This window comes from Heterodontus francisci, chromosome 20 (assembly GCF_036365525.1).
Source record: "Heterodontus francisci isolate sHetFra1 chromosome 20, sHetFra1.hap1, whole genome shotgun sequence".
In the NCBI taxonomy this organism is placed as follows: Eukaryota; Metazoa; Chordata; class Chondrichthyes; order Heterodontiformes; family Heterodontidae; genus Heterodontus; species Heterodontus francisci.
The window spans coordinates 16,421,397-16,438,010 of record NC_090390.1 but is presented as its reverse complement, the minus strand read 5'-3'; the positions used below and the strand labels follow the sequence as shown (position 1 = coordinate 16,438,010).

The window sequence follows — 16,614 nt, the reverse complement described above, 5'->3', positions numbered from 1 at the left end:
AAAGCCATCAATGGATAGAGACCAAAGATATCAATTAAATCATAGCTACTGATACCACCCCCCCACTGCCCGAGAACAGCAACAGAAAATGCACTGAGACCCACTCTGCCCTAAAACCCATGCACAGGGCTGCGAAAACAAAGGTTCCATTGCCTAGATTGGTTTGGGGGAATGCTGCAAAACACCCCTGCAATGGTATCCAAAATTATCTGCATGTTTCATACTGTGTAATTCTGATAGGCATCACCATGCAGCAGGGACCTGGTAGAAGCGGACACAAACATGCCAAGCCAAGAAACACAGTAAATTTGCCAGCATCCCTTCAGCAGGAATGTGCCTGTGAAATCTAACCAAAGTGAATTATAAATCCCTTCATTTAAAAGGTCGAAACTCCAAGTGGACCAAGTTCTCCTAGGTCTGACACACCAACCCCCATATAGAATCGTCCCACACTATCCCTCATCCACTGTGAACATATCAAAGCATCTACATGACAGAAGTCATGTAATAAATCACCAACTCCAATATTGCAACCATGTCAATTCAATGTGCTTCTAGTGTGAATTATGTTTCCTTTCACTGCCTCTTCTCTTTGATGATAGTAACCTTTGAACTTTAATCTAGTACTCCTACTCTAGTAAGAACAAGAAGTAAGCTGGTAGCCTGTTATTTTTCACTGAAGGTTTTCTGGAATGGAGTTGCTCATTATCTAGCTCCACAGGATTAGGTTCCCTGAAAATGCAGGTACCACTTGTACTTGTTTGCTAGTTGCCTCATTCTGCTCATCTTCGGAATGCATCCCTTGAGCTGGATGCCTGAGGACAGGTTCAGGAATGATTTGTCATTTGGTGACATGTCCTTCATCTCTTCATCCTCATCACAGTTTACTACATTTCTAAGCTTTTTGTCATCTGAAAACTTGGCAGTGCAGCAAAGCATATGGCAGTGCTACAAAGTACATCAGGAGAGCAGACCGAACGTGAAACTTGGGCTGAAGCTTGGGGATGATGATCGTTATTGTTGATTTTATAGGAGATGTGAGGAGGAGGAACAAATTGAGGTGCTCAAAGGAGGAGGAAGTACCAAAGGGAGTGGCCGAGGTGTGAGTTGGTGTTGAACATCACACTGACAGTGGCAGCAGTTTGGGTGGTGCATGTGATGAAAAACAAGGTACAGAAACTTCAGAAATGGGCTCCATAGCCTCAATTGAAAGGAAAATTGGGCAGGTTGTATAACAGGTGGCTGATCCAGAACCATTTGTTTTATAACTCCACCGAAGTGGAATGTTCCACCCAGGATGTCAATGTAATTGTCCACAATAAAGCCATGGATGGCAAGGGCTTGGCCATGAGTGAATGGATATTCTTGAGGTGAATTCAGAGAGAGAGGCGCTGACTGTTGATTTGTTGGCAGGTTCCAAGGCAATGATAGGTGGGGTGAGCAGGACTGGAGGAAGGTTAGCCAGTGTTACCCCCCCACCCTCCCCCAGAAGGCACACTGGCCTCGTGGTCCATGAGAGAGAATAAGCAGTTGAGATTACTGTTCGTAAGTGGGCACGTAACAAGTTATCTCCATGGCCCTTTCGAAGGATGCCAAGAGAGGCATGCGGGGTAGTAGAGGACTTATTCAAAGAAGTTCAAGTCTGCGGCAGTAGCAAGAGTGTAGGAAGGCAAAGAAATACTGATGGTTGGGACTGGAGAGGGGAACAAGTTACCCAAGAGATTAGAAATGGAAAATGGCAGGAGCAGGTGACAAGAAAAGTAGGAAACAGGAGAGAAAAGTCTGAGAGGGGTAAAGAGAGAGAAAAGGTGATGATTCTGGTTCAAATTCACAAGCACTTGACATTGTTATGAAAATCCAGAATATAAATATTGGTTCTGATGAAGGGTCACTGGCCTGAAACGTTAACTCTGCTTCTCTCTCCACAGATACTGCCAGACCTGCTGAGTATTTCCAGCATTTCTTGTTTTTATTTCAGATTTCCAGCATCCGCAGTATTTTGCTTTTATATAAATATTGGTGTTGTGTCTCTTGTTTTAGGCTATGAGTGCGAGACCTTCAACAACCCAGCAGATTTCTTTTTGGATGTTATTAATGGAGATTCCAATCCAGTTGTCACTAATAATAAAGGAAAACAGCTTGCTGTAGGTTCTAACAATGAAAGCCCAGGTATATATGGTGATATTTCAGACATTTAAATTAATTATGCCTCCTAAAACTAAAAGTTTTAGATGCATTTTCATTTGCAGAAAAATACAAAATGTTATGGTTAACGTTTGAACATATAACTAAAGAGAAAATGTATGAGTTTGTTCTCATGCAGGGCTCATGTGACTGGACTGTTAAGGTGGAGAGTTAGGCAGAACAGATCAACATGCTCAATTTGTGGCCCATATGATTTTCCACAATATTTGGATGGGTGGAAAACTATGCAGGCCATGCATTGGTGTATTGATATTTGCTCAAATTCCCAATGTGCACTGTCTCTGCACAAAACTGCCAGGGGCACAAATTTGTAAAATTTACCCTTATGATCTCAGTTGAATAAATAATGATATATGCTGTAATGAGTTCTTTATGTTGACTGATGCAACATAAATGAGATGTGTGGAGTCCAGTCGGTTGAAGATCTCAAACAGGTTAATTATGGCTATTATATACAGTACAGAGCAAACTATTTACAGTACCTTACTCTGTGTGTTACAGTTACAGAGTGACTTTGGCTTCGAGTCACATGACTATGTCCTGGTACTTAGCTCATTGGCATACTAAGATCCTAAAGGGACATCGCTTAAGGTGATCACATAACATCCCTTTTCTTTCCAAAGATAAGTCTCGTATGCTACAAGTAAGAACACATAAAATTAGATAACATCAAAACTATTTACACATGGATAGAGATTGCAAAATTTACAAATGTAGAGGCTTAAGAGTCCATATATCATTTCAGTGGTTTGACAGCTCTTGCTCGGAGAATTTGCATCTCCCTTGTTGCTGTTTTTTCTGAAGTTTCTCCCTCTCTGCATTCAGTTTCTGTTGCTCTGCCTTCAGCCTGCTAATATACTCTGTTGCTTTTCTCAAGGGGACCACTTTTGAGACCTTGTCATTCTTGGAAAGTTCTGGTACCTCACCTCGAAGAGCCAGCAGACAATGCTTCAATTCATTCCTCCTCTGCCTCTTCAGGACATTGCGTGTCCTTCGCCTCTCCTCATGCTCTGCTTCTGAAGGCCTGGGGCTCAGGGTCAAGGACTTGTTGGAGGAGTAATTGGCCTCATGAAGGTACCTGTCCATTCTGGCTCGTTGTGGTGCTGGCAGTTCTTTAGAGAGCAGAAATGAAGGTGTGGCATAGTTGTGCTCTTGCTAGATTTCCAGACTGCACCGCTTGATGCTGGCCAGAGTCTGCAAGTGGGTTCCAGTCCTTAGAGCTTTACCCTTGGTAATGCTGCCCATGGCCAGCCTTTGCTTCTCAGTTGTGACAACATCAGTCTCTTTTTCTGAGTCGCTGGAGCATGAGGACACACTACTGTTATGATCCTGTAGTCCTCTTTTGTTTTCCGGGAAATATGTGGTGTGTCTTTAAGCCAGAAAAGGATCAGTACTGCTTTAATAACAAGCAAGCCGCAAGAATTACTAAGATGCATTTTGGTTGCTGTTGGATACAACCATACGGAGAGGAAACCAATCAGCTTCAAAGAATGCATCCTGGTTACCCGGCAACAGCCACTCAGAGACCAAGGACCAGATGTTGCGATTAACTGTTTGAACTAGCTTTTTATTTTGAAACAGACAGTGCCAAGAGAGACAGCTGGACCAGCATGAATGGAACAGAGATCTCTGATAATTTAAACTGAAGGAATGTGAATTTTAGACTGATCACTTTTTCACCCCTCAAAATTCTAAAGCCAAATTGATTCATTGATGTGTTTACGAGTTGTTGATAGCTGAGGTTATCGCTGGACGAAAGAGGAGTTGAAGTTTCAGATGCTGGACATTTGTTTTATCCCCATCGGATGGCTGTGAGGTCTTCAAGCAATCTTTGACTGTTCCACATTGGAAGATTCCAAATGGCAGGAGTGTATATCTGCAAGGACACTAATTTTTTCTGTTTTAAATGCTGTTTATATCTTAGTAGTGTTTAAGAATTTAGTTTTTCTAATTAAACAGTTAGTTTGTTGATCTAAAGACCTAGTTTGGTTAGCCTCATTCTGGGATTAATAGGTTGTCAATTTGGCTGTGGTTTTCTTAGGCGATCTGTGAAGCGACGGGACTGAATCAACAGTATGTTTCTCCCACGACAATCAGAATCATATATTTTGATTGGGACTTTGTCTTGATCGGTCGGTGATAACATATTAATTGAGGGCTCGCTCGCGCTTGAATCATATTTAATTAGCAGACTCGTGCCTGAGATCAGAATCAGACTAATTGGAGGGCTCGCATTTGGGATCATATTAATTACTCATTTTTGGGATAACTTATTTAAATTAGGGTCTTGTGTTTGGCATCATATTTAATTGCTCTTGCATCTGGGATCATAGCAATTGGAAACTCAATTGTTGGGGTCTAAATCTAACGCCAAGTACAAAGAAAATAAAAGAACCAGGTCTCTTGTATAATAAGGTACAGTCTATACCATTGTAACGGCATTAGTGGTTGAGCAGAATTTTTGGAAAAGCAGAATGTTGCCCCGAGTGATTTGATAACTTTAACTAAGAACAAATTAAAAGCATTACAACAAAATTGGGGTTGGAATTGAAATGAGGTGCCAATAAAGCAGAGATAATCGACATCTGGAATTAGTAGAAGATGATGATGATGATGAAGGGCAATACGAGGAACAAGAAGGTAGTAGGTCTGAGAGTGATACAGTGGTATTGGCTAGGATTCAGTTAGAAACAAAAAAATTAGAGGCAGAAAAATAATTAAGAAAACTTGAACTTCAGAGAGAGAGTGAAAGAGAAGAGAGGGAATTTAAGTTAAAAGAGATGGAACTAAGACAAAAGGGTAGTCTTGAATCCAAGGAAAATTCAGCTCAGGAATAATCTGAATTTAGCACAGGACCCAGCGAAAAGTTGTTTAAATTTATACAGGCTCTTCCTAAGTTCGGTGAAAGGGACGTAGAGGCATTTTTCATATCTTTTGAAAAAATAGCCAAACAGATAAAATGGCCAAAAGAAAGCTGGACACTGCTTATACAGGACAGGTTGGGAGGCAGAGCTCATGAAGCTTATGCCATGCTTCCTGAAGAGGCTTCTGCAGATTATGAGGTGGCATAAAAGGCTACTCTCACTGCATATGAGTTAGTCCCTGAAGCTTACCATCAGAAGTTTAGGAATTTATGCAGATAGGCTGGGTAGACATATTTAGAATTTGAGGGCGTGAAGCAAATTAACTTTGACCGTTGTATACGGGCATTAAGCATAGAAACCACATATGAGAACCTTTGAAAATTGATTCTCTTAGAGGGGTTTAAAAACTCCATTCCTTCAGTTGTGAGAACTTAAATAGATAACCTGAAAGTTTTGAAAGCTAGGCAAGCAGCAGAAATTGCTGATGATTTTGAGCTTGTGAATAAGCCAACCTATTTTGTCTGTCATCTCCTTAAATCCGAGAAGGATAGAAAGTGGAAGAGTGAAAGGAAGGCAAGTAGCTGAGAACAAGAAGGAACAGCTGGGAATGCTCCAGGATCACCTCTTTAGATCAGAAAGGAAGGTGCTGAGGGTAGAAGTGAGGTTCGCAAGCCAAAGTGTTATCATTGCAACAACATGTGTCATCTTCGTTTAGAGTGCTGGAAATTGCGAGGTAAACCCATAGGACTTGCTGGGGTATGCAAAGCTAGTGCAGAGGAAAAGAATCTGACTGAGAGTACAGCAGACCAGGCTATAACTTTAAAGACAGCTGTGAAACCAGATACTAAAACTGAAAGGAGTGTAGAGATTAAGAATAAAATACCTGAGAGTTATAATGAATTTTTGTCAAAGGGGAGAATAACTCCACATCCTCTAAGTGAGGCAGGAAAACCTATCATTATACTCAGGGACACAGGAGCAACCCAAACACTCTTGCTGGGGAAAGATATAAGGTTTCCACCAGAGAGCGCCTTGGACTCTAAAGTTTTAGTTAATGGAATTGGCAGGGAGAATATATCCATACCTTTGTATGAAGTATGCCTAGAGAGTGACTTAATATGAGATAGTAACTGTAGGTGTTATCCACAGTTTACCATTAAAGGGGATTGATCTACTCCTAGGAAATGATTTGGCTTGATCAAAAGTATCAGTTTCTCCTATAGTTACAGAGGAACCAAATGAAATTAAGGAAACAGAGCAATTACAGGAACAAGTTCCGGAAATATTTGCTGCGTATGTCGTCGCCTGAGCAATGACTGAACAGGATCCATTTTCAGAGGTAAAATGGGCACCACAAACAGTTAGCCAAATATCTGAAACCTTATTTGGGGATTTAGATAAACCAAACGAGATGTTTAACAGATCATCTATCATTACAGCACAGCAAGCTGATCCAGAGATATACCAAATAGCACAGACGGCTCTGTCAGCAGCTGAGGCGAAAGGAGTTCCGGAAGGCTATTACATGGCAAATGGTGTTTTGCAGAGGAAATGGAGACCACCTCATAGTCCTGCCGATGAAGACTGGACAGTTGTTGAACAGATAGTGGTACCACCTAAAAATCGACAAGGATTCCTAAGGTTAGCACACGACATTCCTTTTGCAGGACATAGGGGAATTCGGAAGACTAAATCATGCATAAGCCAATATTGTTACTGGCCAGGTCTTACAAAGGATGTGAGACAATTTTGAAGGACATGCTATACCTGTCAAATGGTGGGAAAATCACAACCTACCATAAAACCAGGGGATGAAGTATTAGTGTTACTACCATCACATGGAGAGCCATTAAAAGAATGGTTCAGTGGCCCAGATAGAGTGATCAAAAGAGCGGATAAAGTAGATTACTTGGTTGAAACCCCTGAGCGCCGGAAGATGAACCAGTTGTGTCATATCAATATGCTCAAGCAATATTACCACAGGGAGGAGGGTAACCAATATAGGTATGTCAGGTAATCGGGACTGTTGAGAAGGAAAAGGATCATGAGAATGAGGCAGAAGCAGGCCTAGGAAATTCCCAGATTGAACCTCCAAATATCAGATCAGCGAATACAGGATGGCTGGGAAAATTAAACAATATGCTTTTGCACTTCAAGGCAAAACAGCATGAAAACCTAACCAGGGTTTTCCCAACATTTCAAAACGTTTGTAGGGATATGCCAGGATGTACAACCTTAACCACACATGGTATCGGAGGAACCATAGGGCGGCACAGTGGCACAGTGGTTAGCACCGCAGCCTCACAGCTCCAGCAACCCGGGTTCAATTCTGGGTACTGCCTGTGTGGAGTTTGCAAGTTCTCCCTGTGTCTGCGTGGGTTTTCTCTGGGTGCTCCGGTTTCCTCCCACATGCCAAAGACTTGCAGGTTGATAGGTTAATTGGCCATTATAAAATTGCCCCTAGTATAGGTAGGTGGTAGGGAAATATAGGGACAGGTGGGGATGTGGTAGGAATATGGAATTAGTGTAGGATTAGTATAAATGGGTGGTTGTTGGTCGGCGCAGTCTCGGTGGGCCGAAGGGCCTGTTTCAGTGCTGTATCTCTAAATAAATAAATAATTCCTTTAAAACAACATCCTTGCTGCTTAGGTCCAGACAGACAGGCTCAAGTGGAAGCAGAGGTACAATGCATGCTGAAGGGCAGCTTAGTTGAATCTAGTCACCTGGAATTTGCAGGTGGTCTTGATACCTAATGGTGATCCATTATATGCAGATAATTTTGCAGTTGTTGGTTGTATCATTGACTGCCGATGACTCTGGTGCATGTCCTTCAGGATTTGGACTGGTTTTTGTACTAACACCAGTGTCAGTCTTAACCCTGAGTTTGCCAGCTTTCTTTGGGCACATGATGTTCATGGTAGCAAAGCTCCCATTTGTTTGATTTCATTAATGTGATGTGTCAGGTTCACAATGTGAAACATCCGTTCGCCTTCTGACTGAGAACTTGAGTCTTGTCTCAGGTCTGTATCACTGTGGACCTCATATATCAGCTTACATTTACGCAGCTCTCTGAAGCTTTCCTTGCTGGTGTTGCCCCATGGCTGCGCCTGTCGTCTGTTTGCTTGTGTCTTACTGTGACTTCTGGCTGCGTCTTTGGAGCCAGATTTCTTGCATAGGCGGGCTTAGTGTCCTTTTATGCGCATGCCTTGCACAGGTCTTAAAATGCAGGATAACTTCACGGTGAGTGGGACCAACCATCTTACCACACAGCTTGCTTGCTCTTTTCAACCTGGTTATCGTGCCGATACTTTTGACTGCACCTCGTGCTTCCAGGTGCTGTTGCCCAGCTTCAATGGGTTCGTATTTCCTGCCATCTTCCAGCAGTGCAACAAAGTTGTGACCTTTCTTTTTCCGCAAGAGTTCTTTCTGAAATGCTTCAATGGGTATTGATACAATCACCAGCTCCATTATTCAGTCCCACAGCCCAGTTTTTGAAAAGTTGCATTCATTGCCCTTACTACGGCATCTACTGATGAACTGGTCTATTGATTCCTGTGGCTGTTGCCTGTATGACATCAATTCCAAGCGGTGAATTCTAAAATTCACTCTTAATCTGTGTTGATCTTCCAGCACTTTCCATCCCTTTGCCAGATCTTTCTGGTCCTCGTCAGATAAGCCAGAGGTGTTGATTCTGTGTAATCCCTCATTTCCAGCTGCTATTAGTATTTTCAAAGCCTGTTTTTCTGGTTCTACAACTACTTGGTCTGTGAAGCATAACTGCATTCTTTGTTTGAAAAGTTTGAATTCGGATAGAATATCCAGGGCCTTCCAGTTCATGCTGGGAAATTTGGTATCCATCTTCCTGCTGTTCATTTGCTTTAAAACTTGCTTAAGACTTGTTCTATGACTGTACTGTTTCCCCTTTAAGAAATTCTCTGTTATTCATACTAGCTGCTTGGATTGAGAGAACAAGTGTTTGATAGTGCTGTGTGTTTACCTTGCTTGTAGCACTTAACCTTGTCTGTTTACACAGCTGTTCATTAGGCTGTTCAATAGCTTTTTTAGAGTTTTTTTTACAGCACTTAAGCTGGTCTGTTTACACAGCTGTTCACTGGGCAGTTCAATTTCTTTTTTTTAGAATTTGTTTATGTTCTTCGTGCTCGAGTGGTTTAATGGTATTTTTATAGCTGTGGCTTTGTGAATGGAAACTCTTCTTCATGCTCAAGTGATTTAATGCATTTTTATAACTTTGGCTGCATGTATGAGGCTCTGCAGTGATATGGGTTTTCCCGCATTTTTTCTAACGGACGCCTCCTGTAATGGCGCCAACCTCGATTAGCCTGGGAGAGGAGTTGGGTCTTCCCCTTTTCTTTTACACTGAGCTTTTGGAAAAAGAAATCAATTTTTAAGCACTTTTTCTTTTTAACTGGGATTTCTCGACTGCTGGCACAATGATTCACCTGACTTACTTGCAGCCTGTCATTCTGTGCTCGGTCTTCTATAGCTTGAGGTATGTTTTTTTGACTTTTTCTCTAGTGGCTGTAGAAATGGTTGTTTTCAGAGTTGTTTTACCCGTGGTCTTCAACCTAGACTTTTTTTTTCACCACAGCTGCCACCTTGTAATGAGTTCTTTATGTTTTCTGATGTAACATAAATGAGATATGTGGAGTCCAGTTGGTCGAAGATCTCAAACAGGTTTATTAAAGCTAATATTATATGCAGTACAGAGTTAACTATTTACAGAACCTTACTCTGGATGTTACAGTTGCAGAGTGACTCTGGCTTCGAGTCACATGACTACGTCCTGGTACTTAGCTCATTAGCATACTAAGATCTTAAAGGAACATCACTATTAAGGTGATCACAAACATATACCTTAAACTAACTTTAATTTTTCTAAATAAATTGAATCCCAGAAATTTGCACTCAGCATTATTTTATGCTGGCATGGCCAAATGGATAGTAGGGAAGAAATATTTAGAGTCACATGGAGCAGACAAGCAAATAGGAAAGAAATGATTGTTAGACAAGTACCTCAAGTACTTAAGGACTTGGGAGTACCTACTAACATCAAGCACTAGGTATTAAAGTAACATTTCCCTCACTATTAAGAGAGGAAATTTGCAGTGCTGGCTACATGAATGGTAGTTGATCCAATATATTCCGCATTATACCATTGCTGAAAGTTAAAATTACCCCCATTCTCACAGTTCTCTTAAAACAATAGTTTCCCACACCTGGAACCATTCTGGTGCATCGTGCTGCACAGTTTGTATGGCTTTTTTATCCATACTGCTATAGTTCCTGATACCAAGGGCCTAAATATTTGTACTAAGTCTCCTGTGAGACTATCTTAAGTAGGGACTGAATTCTCCTCTCGGTGAGTAAGCAGTGGAGGTTGAATACTGCCTGCCACTATGGAACTGCTGCTAAGCCACTCCAATTTCTCCCTAGTGCCCTAATTTTTCATGTAGGGCAGCTTTGGTATTTTAAAACCATCCTTGATAGGTTTACCACCACTGGAAGGAAAATAAATAACGTTTTGGTGCAAGCTTTAACAGGCTGCAATCAAATAAAAGCCAACATTCTGTTCTGCACTAAGCCCCACTCACTCATCATTCACACAGACCCACAATTGCACCTCCTTCCCAAATAGTTAGAAGTTAATATCATTGTCCTGGTCTACAAATCCCTCCTGGGTCCACTCTATATTTGAAATTTTATTCAACATGAAATCCCCCCCCGCATTTTCTGGTCCTCTGAGGTTGGTTTTTATGCACTTCATTGCTTTTTGTGGCAGACCCTTTAACTGTTTAGGTCCTGCTCTTAAAAACACCTTCTCCAATCCCCAGCATCTTTCTACCTCACTCCAGTTTTTTAACAAAAAATTCTCAAAACCCAGTCACCTTTCCTAATCATGCCACAAAGGCTTGATAATTGCTTCCTTTGTGAAGCACCTGGAGCTGCTTTTTTATGTTAAAAGTATTATGTAATTGCAAGTTCTCATTAAATAATGATCATTTATACCAATCCATACTAGGCTTGTACCAATAGGAATACAGTACTGAAATGTGTGGATATATTGTGGAGATGCTTATTCTCTCAGTTGCAGAAAGCTCAACCTCCGATTACATGGATGTGGAACAGGAAAAAAGTATTGCTGAGAAGCTGGCAGAGTCTTATGTCAAATCAAGCCAATATCAAGAGACGCTGGAAACTCTTAAGAAGATCGAAGGAAACAGAGGTGGTAGGGAAATGAAAGAAATACAAATGCAGTCAGTTACATATACAACAACCTTCTTACATCAACTTTTTTGGGTCAGTAACCGATTATTTAAGAATCTTATCCGAAACCCCCAGTCATCTGTTGCTGAGGTGAGGGAATTAAAACAAAGTGGCTTAAGCACTAGTTTAAATATATATGTGAATTTTGTACTGATCTCTGCTGAAATGATTTTACATTCTGTAATCTTAATGCAGGTATTTATTAATAGTCTTCTGGGATTGTTTCTTGGTGCAATCTATTTCGGAGTAAAACTTGATTCAAGTGGAATTCAAAACAGGTACATAGATAAAGTCATCATTGTGAAAAGGAAATTGTTAACTTTTTGCAGTTCATTGCTTTGTTTGTCTACTGAGAATGGTCAGGATACCAGGGCTATGATTCCTAGGTTTGCGGCGTTAGTGAACCTAATTGACATGGGACTAACGGATGCCTGTGCAGCTGGGAAATGTGGTACTAAACTGCCATTTTGCATGGGGGGCTGCACAGGCCACATTGCATGCCCCTTTGGATACAAAATTCTTTCATTTTCATTGTCAAGCTTTAGAGGCCTAGGCTGCTTCCATTGCCTGGATCTCTACGATGGAGTTTGGTACAGCTCATCTCTCTCAATCTATCAGTCTTCAGTCATATTCTTGGTGTCGAATGAGTGAGGGAAGCAGAAGCTCCTGCCACAGGGAACTTGTTCTACTGGGGATTGATGTCACTAGCTTTGTAAGGAGCAGGACCCTGCAAGATTGATCGGAAAATCCAAGAATTGGCAGGGACCCAGTGCAACCTGTTCCCTGCTGTTTTCTAATGAATTTTGCCAGACTCCTGCTGGTGTTATAGCAGGAGTCTAGCAGAACCCCCAAGGAAGCTTAAGCCCTATGATTTCATTCATCTATCCATCCATCCAATCCCTCCCTCCATCTAATCCTTCAATCCATTCATAATATATTGAAAATCTTTAATGTACATGCATTTCCTGATGATTTTGACCTTTAAATATTCCTATGCCCATATTTATAGCCTTCTGCTAATGTGAGCTTCGCAACACCACTACTGATAAGAGAATGTAATTACAATGTATGTTTATTTTGGCAGTTTCTATTATATAAAGAAAACAATAGAAATATAAAAAGGACATTATTTATGTCTTCTAACCCCACTTCACCTGAAAACTACATGTAGTCATATCTCACCAAAAATAAAGCACATGAAGTTAACTAGTTTCTTAGTAAAAAAAACTTACATTTGTGTGCCCTGCTTGTCTACAAAATCTCACTTCCTATTTTCATTATTTGTCACTTTTTGTGCCTACGTTCCCCATTATAAATTTCTTAGTCCCCATTTAAAACAGGTTACTCTATGTAAAGTCGTCACTCTGATTAGAAAAACTGGCCACCAGGTTCATACAAATCATTCAAATGCTTCCTGAAATTTATTTTCATCCACAACTTTTTATCAGTAACAGGATTTTTTAACATCTAAAATGGGACATAAACAAAATAAAAAAACAAATTTTTTTAAAGAAATTGCAATAACATGATGAAACGTATCAAATGAATGCCTTTTTAAGTTTTTAATACCACTATTAAAGTTCTTACTTGAGGACTTCAGTCTTTCCTAAATGCCTGAGTTTGAAAGTTAATAGTAAGAGCTGTGACTCTGTGAGCTGAATTTGGATTGGCAGTCTAGGGGCTAGATTTTGTTTCCAGCCCGACGTCGGGTCCCGTGGTGGGGGCGGGGTGGGAGGAGTCGGAGAATTGGAGTGGCAGCGGCCGCCACAGGACCCGACAGCAGGATTGCCGGGCCCGAGCTTCCAGGGGGACGGGATAGGCCGATGTCGGCCTTCCAGCCGAGAGGCCAATTGAGGCCTTAAGGGGCCTTTTGACAGCCAATTAAGGGCCTCTTCTTGCCACCGCTGGGATCTTACCTTGAAAAATGAGATGCCCACCTTGCGGGCATAGGGGGAGTGGTCCCTCCTTCATGGACAATTCGTGTCCCATGGAGAACCCCCCCGGGAGCCACTGTACCCCCCAGTCCTCCTGGACTGAATGCCCAACACCCCATCCCCCATTGCTGGAGCCTTTCGGACCAGCCCTGGTGACCCTGCCCCTTACCTAGCTTGGGACCAGGGTTCCAATGTTGGGCCTGGGTCCAAGGCCTCTGCAGTACTGGCACTGGCCACTGCTCCCAGTGGTGCTGTCGATACTGTTGACCTGCTGGTCCTGTGCTGGGCTGGCAGCTCTTGGGGGTGGGATCCCACCTCCTTAAACCTTTACCTCTGGAGGTCAGAAAAAATGCAGAAGCGGGGGTCTTCCCCCATTTTTTCGGCCTGGTGCCAGGAACCCTGCCTGCCTCTGTATAAAATCCAGCCCTAGGTATGTACAATCTGCCTAATTTCCTAAAATGCATTAGTCTGTTCAGTCAGCGTGCACTAATGGAATCTTTTTTTTCCTTCCTAGTATTTTCTTCATCAGCAGCTTTTCTTCAAATAATTTTGAAGTTATGAATTACATTGCGGCTTTAGCTTTTGTTTGATATTGTATAAATTTCAAGAATTGTATTGAGTTGAGAGAGAAGAGAGACTGGTCAGAACTAGAGGAGGTGAAATTAGTCTTGAACAATAGTGCAAAATAGGAGATTTTGGCCTACTCCTGCTCCTAATTCGTATGTTGGTGTAATGAATTGGCAATCCATTTTTCAGTGGAAAACTATTAGGTAGGTATAAAATGGGCTGCTAATTTAGCATCACCTGTTTTGGATTATTGCCAAAAATCAATTTCACTGCCAGAGAGTTGTGCAAGATGAGGAGAGAGGGTTTCCATTTAAAGAAGGTTCAATTTTTTAATTGAATTTTAAAGCCAATTAATTATCTCACCAATATTTGGTTAGCAGTTGGAAAAGGTCAATGCTAATAATCTACACCTCTGGAACAGATTCTAATGTCTAACATCTATAAAACAGAGAGGAAAAGAAACAGAAAAAGAGAGAAGTTGAAAGATGGGAAATTGAGAGGAATGTTTAGGATGGGGAGTGCGAAGGGGGGGGGGGGGAATAGGCGGGTAAGAGAGGGAGGGTTGAGAAAGGAGATGTCAAAGAGATAAATAGCAAAAAGTGTACAAAGAAGCGGATGTCTGAAAGAAAGAGAGATGAAGTTTGGAAGAGGAGCATGCTGATGGGTGCTTTGAGAGAAACAAAGGGCTGGTTTTAGTCGCACAGGCGAGGTTCCCAGCGGTGGGCTGAAAAGGCGAGGAAAACCTGGCCATTCGGAGACCCCCAGCACGATTCAATGGCACTCCCATCTCCAAGAGCTGGCAACCAATCAGAGGGCCTGCAGCTCAGTAGTATTGGCAGTGCCACTGCCGGTACTAAACGAGGCCTGGGATCAGGCCCAGCGCTGGAGACCAGGAAAGAAGATAAGTGAAGCGAGGTCACTGGGGCCAGTCTGGCAGGCCCCAACAATGGGGGGGGGGGGCGGGTGGCAGCATGGGTGATGAGGGCAGGGGGTTGTTAATGGAGGGGCAGCCTTTCCCATCGAGGGCCCAAAGATTGTCCCTGGAGGAGGCCCCCCCCACAAACCCTCAGGTTGCTTTGTTTCACTGGATGACCTCCCCACATGGGGGAGGCCCCCCTCTGCCCTGGCTTAATTTCAGTGGCAGCGGAAAGAGGCCCTTAAGTGGCTACTGATTGACCACTTAAGGGCTTCAAATGGTCTCTGGGCAGGAAGGTTGCCTTCGACCTTTCCCACCCCCTACTTAATTGCAGTCCCCCCATCTGCTAGCCCATCTCTGCCCATTAAATCCAGCCCAAAGAGATTGAGACAAAAAAGGGAGATTGAGAGAGAGATTAGGGTTGACAGAAAGGGAGCTCTGACAGAAAGGATATTGAGAGTGAGGAATTTATGAGAGAAAGAGAAACACAGTGAGAAAGGTAGTTAGACAGTTTCTTCGAATTTTGAAAACAAACAAAGCATATTTGAACAAACCCAATTACCAGGCAGAATGTGGGGGAGGGGAGGAAGGAAATTAGGTGGCCTCTGACCTCTCGCTACCTGAACTTTGGAAGAGAGAATGAGATGGGGGAGTGGATGAAGTGTCAAAAATGTGAGATAAATGATGGTTGAACAAGGAGATATAGGGATTGAGTGGATAGTTCAAAGGTATGAGGTATAGGTAGTAGTAGGTATTAAGGAGGATCTTAAAGGAGAAGAGGAGTTTATTGAGGGAATTCCAGAATGTGAGATGGAAGGCACAGCTGCCAGAGGTGGGGTGAAAAGAGGTGGGAATTCACAAAAGGCCAGTTAGAGGAACAGAAAGTTTTGGGGAGAGTTGCGGAAATGGAGAAAGGGATATAAATACACAAATCATTAAAAGATGCGACATGGATCAAATAAGGTTGTAACAAGAGCAAACCAAGCACCAGGGTTTATTTCTAGAGGGATAGAATTGAAATATGGAGAAGTTATGCTAAACTTGTATTGAACCTTGATTGGACCACAATTGTCATCTTATAAAAAGGATATAGAGGCACTGGAGAGGGTGCATAACAGATTTACGGAACTGAGGTTATACCTATCAGGAAAGGATAAGCAGGCTGGATCTCTTTTCTCTTAACAAGAGAAGGCTGAGGGGTGACCTAATAGAAGTCTTTAACATTATGACAGGTTTTAATACAGTAGGCACAGAGTGTTTCCACTTTTGGGGAAGAGCAAAACTAGAGGCTATCAATATAACATAGTCAGCAAGAAATCCAATAGAGCATTCAAAATAAACTCTGTACCCAGAGAGAAGTTAGAATGTGGAACTCGCTACCACAGGGGGTAATTGATGTGAATAGTATAGATACATTTAAGATGAATCTAGATAAACATATGAGAGAGAAGGGAATAGAGGGTGATGCTGACAGAGTTAGATGAGGAAGGATAGGAGGAGGCTTGAATGGAGCATAAACTCTGGCATGGAAGTGGTTGGACCAAATAGCCTGTTTCTGTGTTGTATGTTCTATGTAGTTGTATGTAAGCTCAGAGAGGTAGGAAGGCTATGAAGGGATTGAATACAAGGATGAGAATTTTTAATTTGACATGTTGGGGGGGCCAAGTACTAATATAGGTCAGCGAGGACAGAAGTGACGGGTAAGCAAACCTTGGTGCAGGAAATGATACAGGCACGGAGTTTTAGATGAACTGAAGTTTTTGGAGGCTAGGAAACGGGGAAGGGAGCATTGGAATATATAAATCTTAGGTGTCAAATGCATGAATGAGGGTGCCAGCAGCAG

At 42.2% G+C, this 16,614-nt stretch overlaps 1 protein-coding gene across 1 annotated transcript in view; it reads left to right on the top strand.

Moving 5' to 3' along the window:
- The window catches only part of LOC137380846 (broad substrate specificity ATP-binding cassette transporter ABCG2-like), a 208,091-nt gene that overhangs the window by 79,432 nt on the left and 112,045 nt on the right, over positions 1-16,614 (top strand). Inside the window, exons 6-9 of the mRNA XM_068053258.1 lie at positions 2,041-2,148; positions 6,299-6,342; positions 11,217-11,444; positions 11,550-11,632. Coding sequence (XP_067909359.1) covers positions 2,041-2,148; positions 6,299-6,342; positions 11,217-11,444; positions 11,550-11,632 — 463 coding nt within the window. The remainder of the gene's footprint in view (positions 1-2,040; positions 2,149-6,298; positions 6,343-11,216; positions 11,445-11,549; positions 11,633-16,614) is intronic.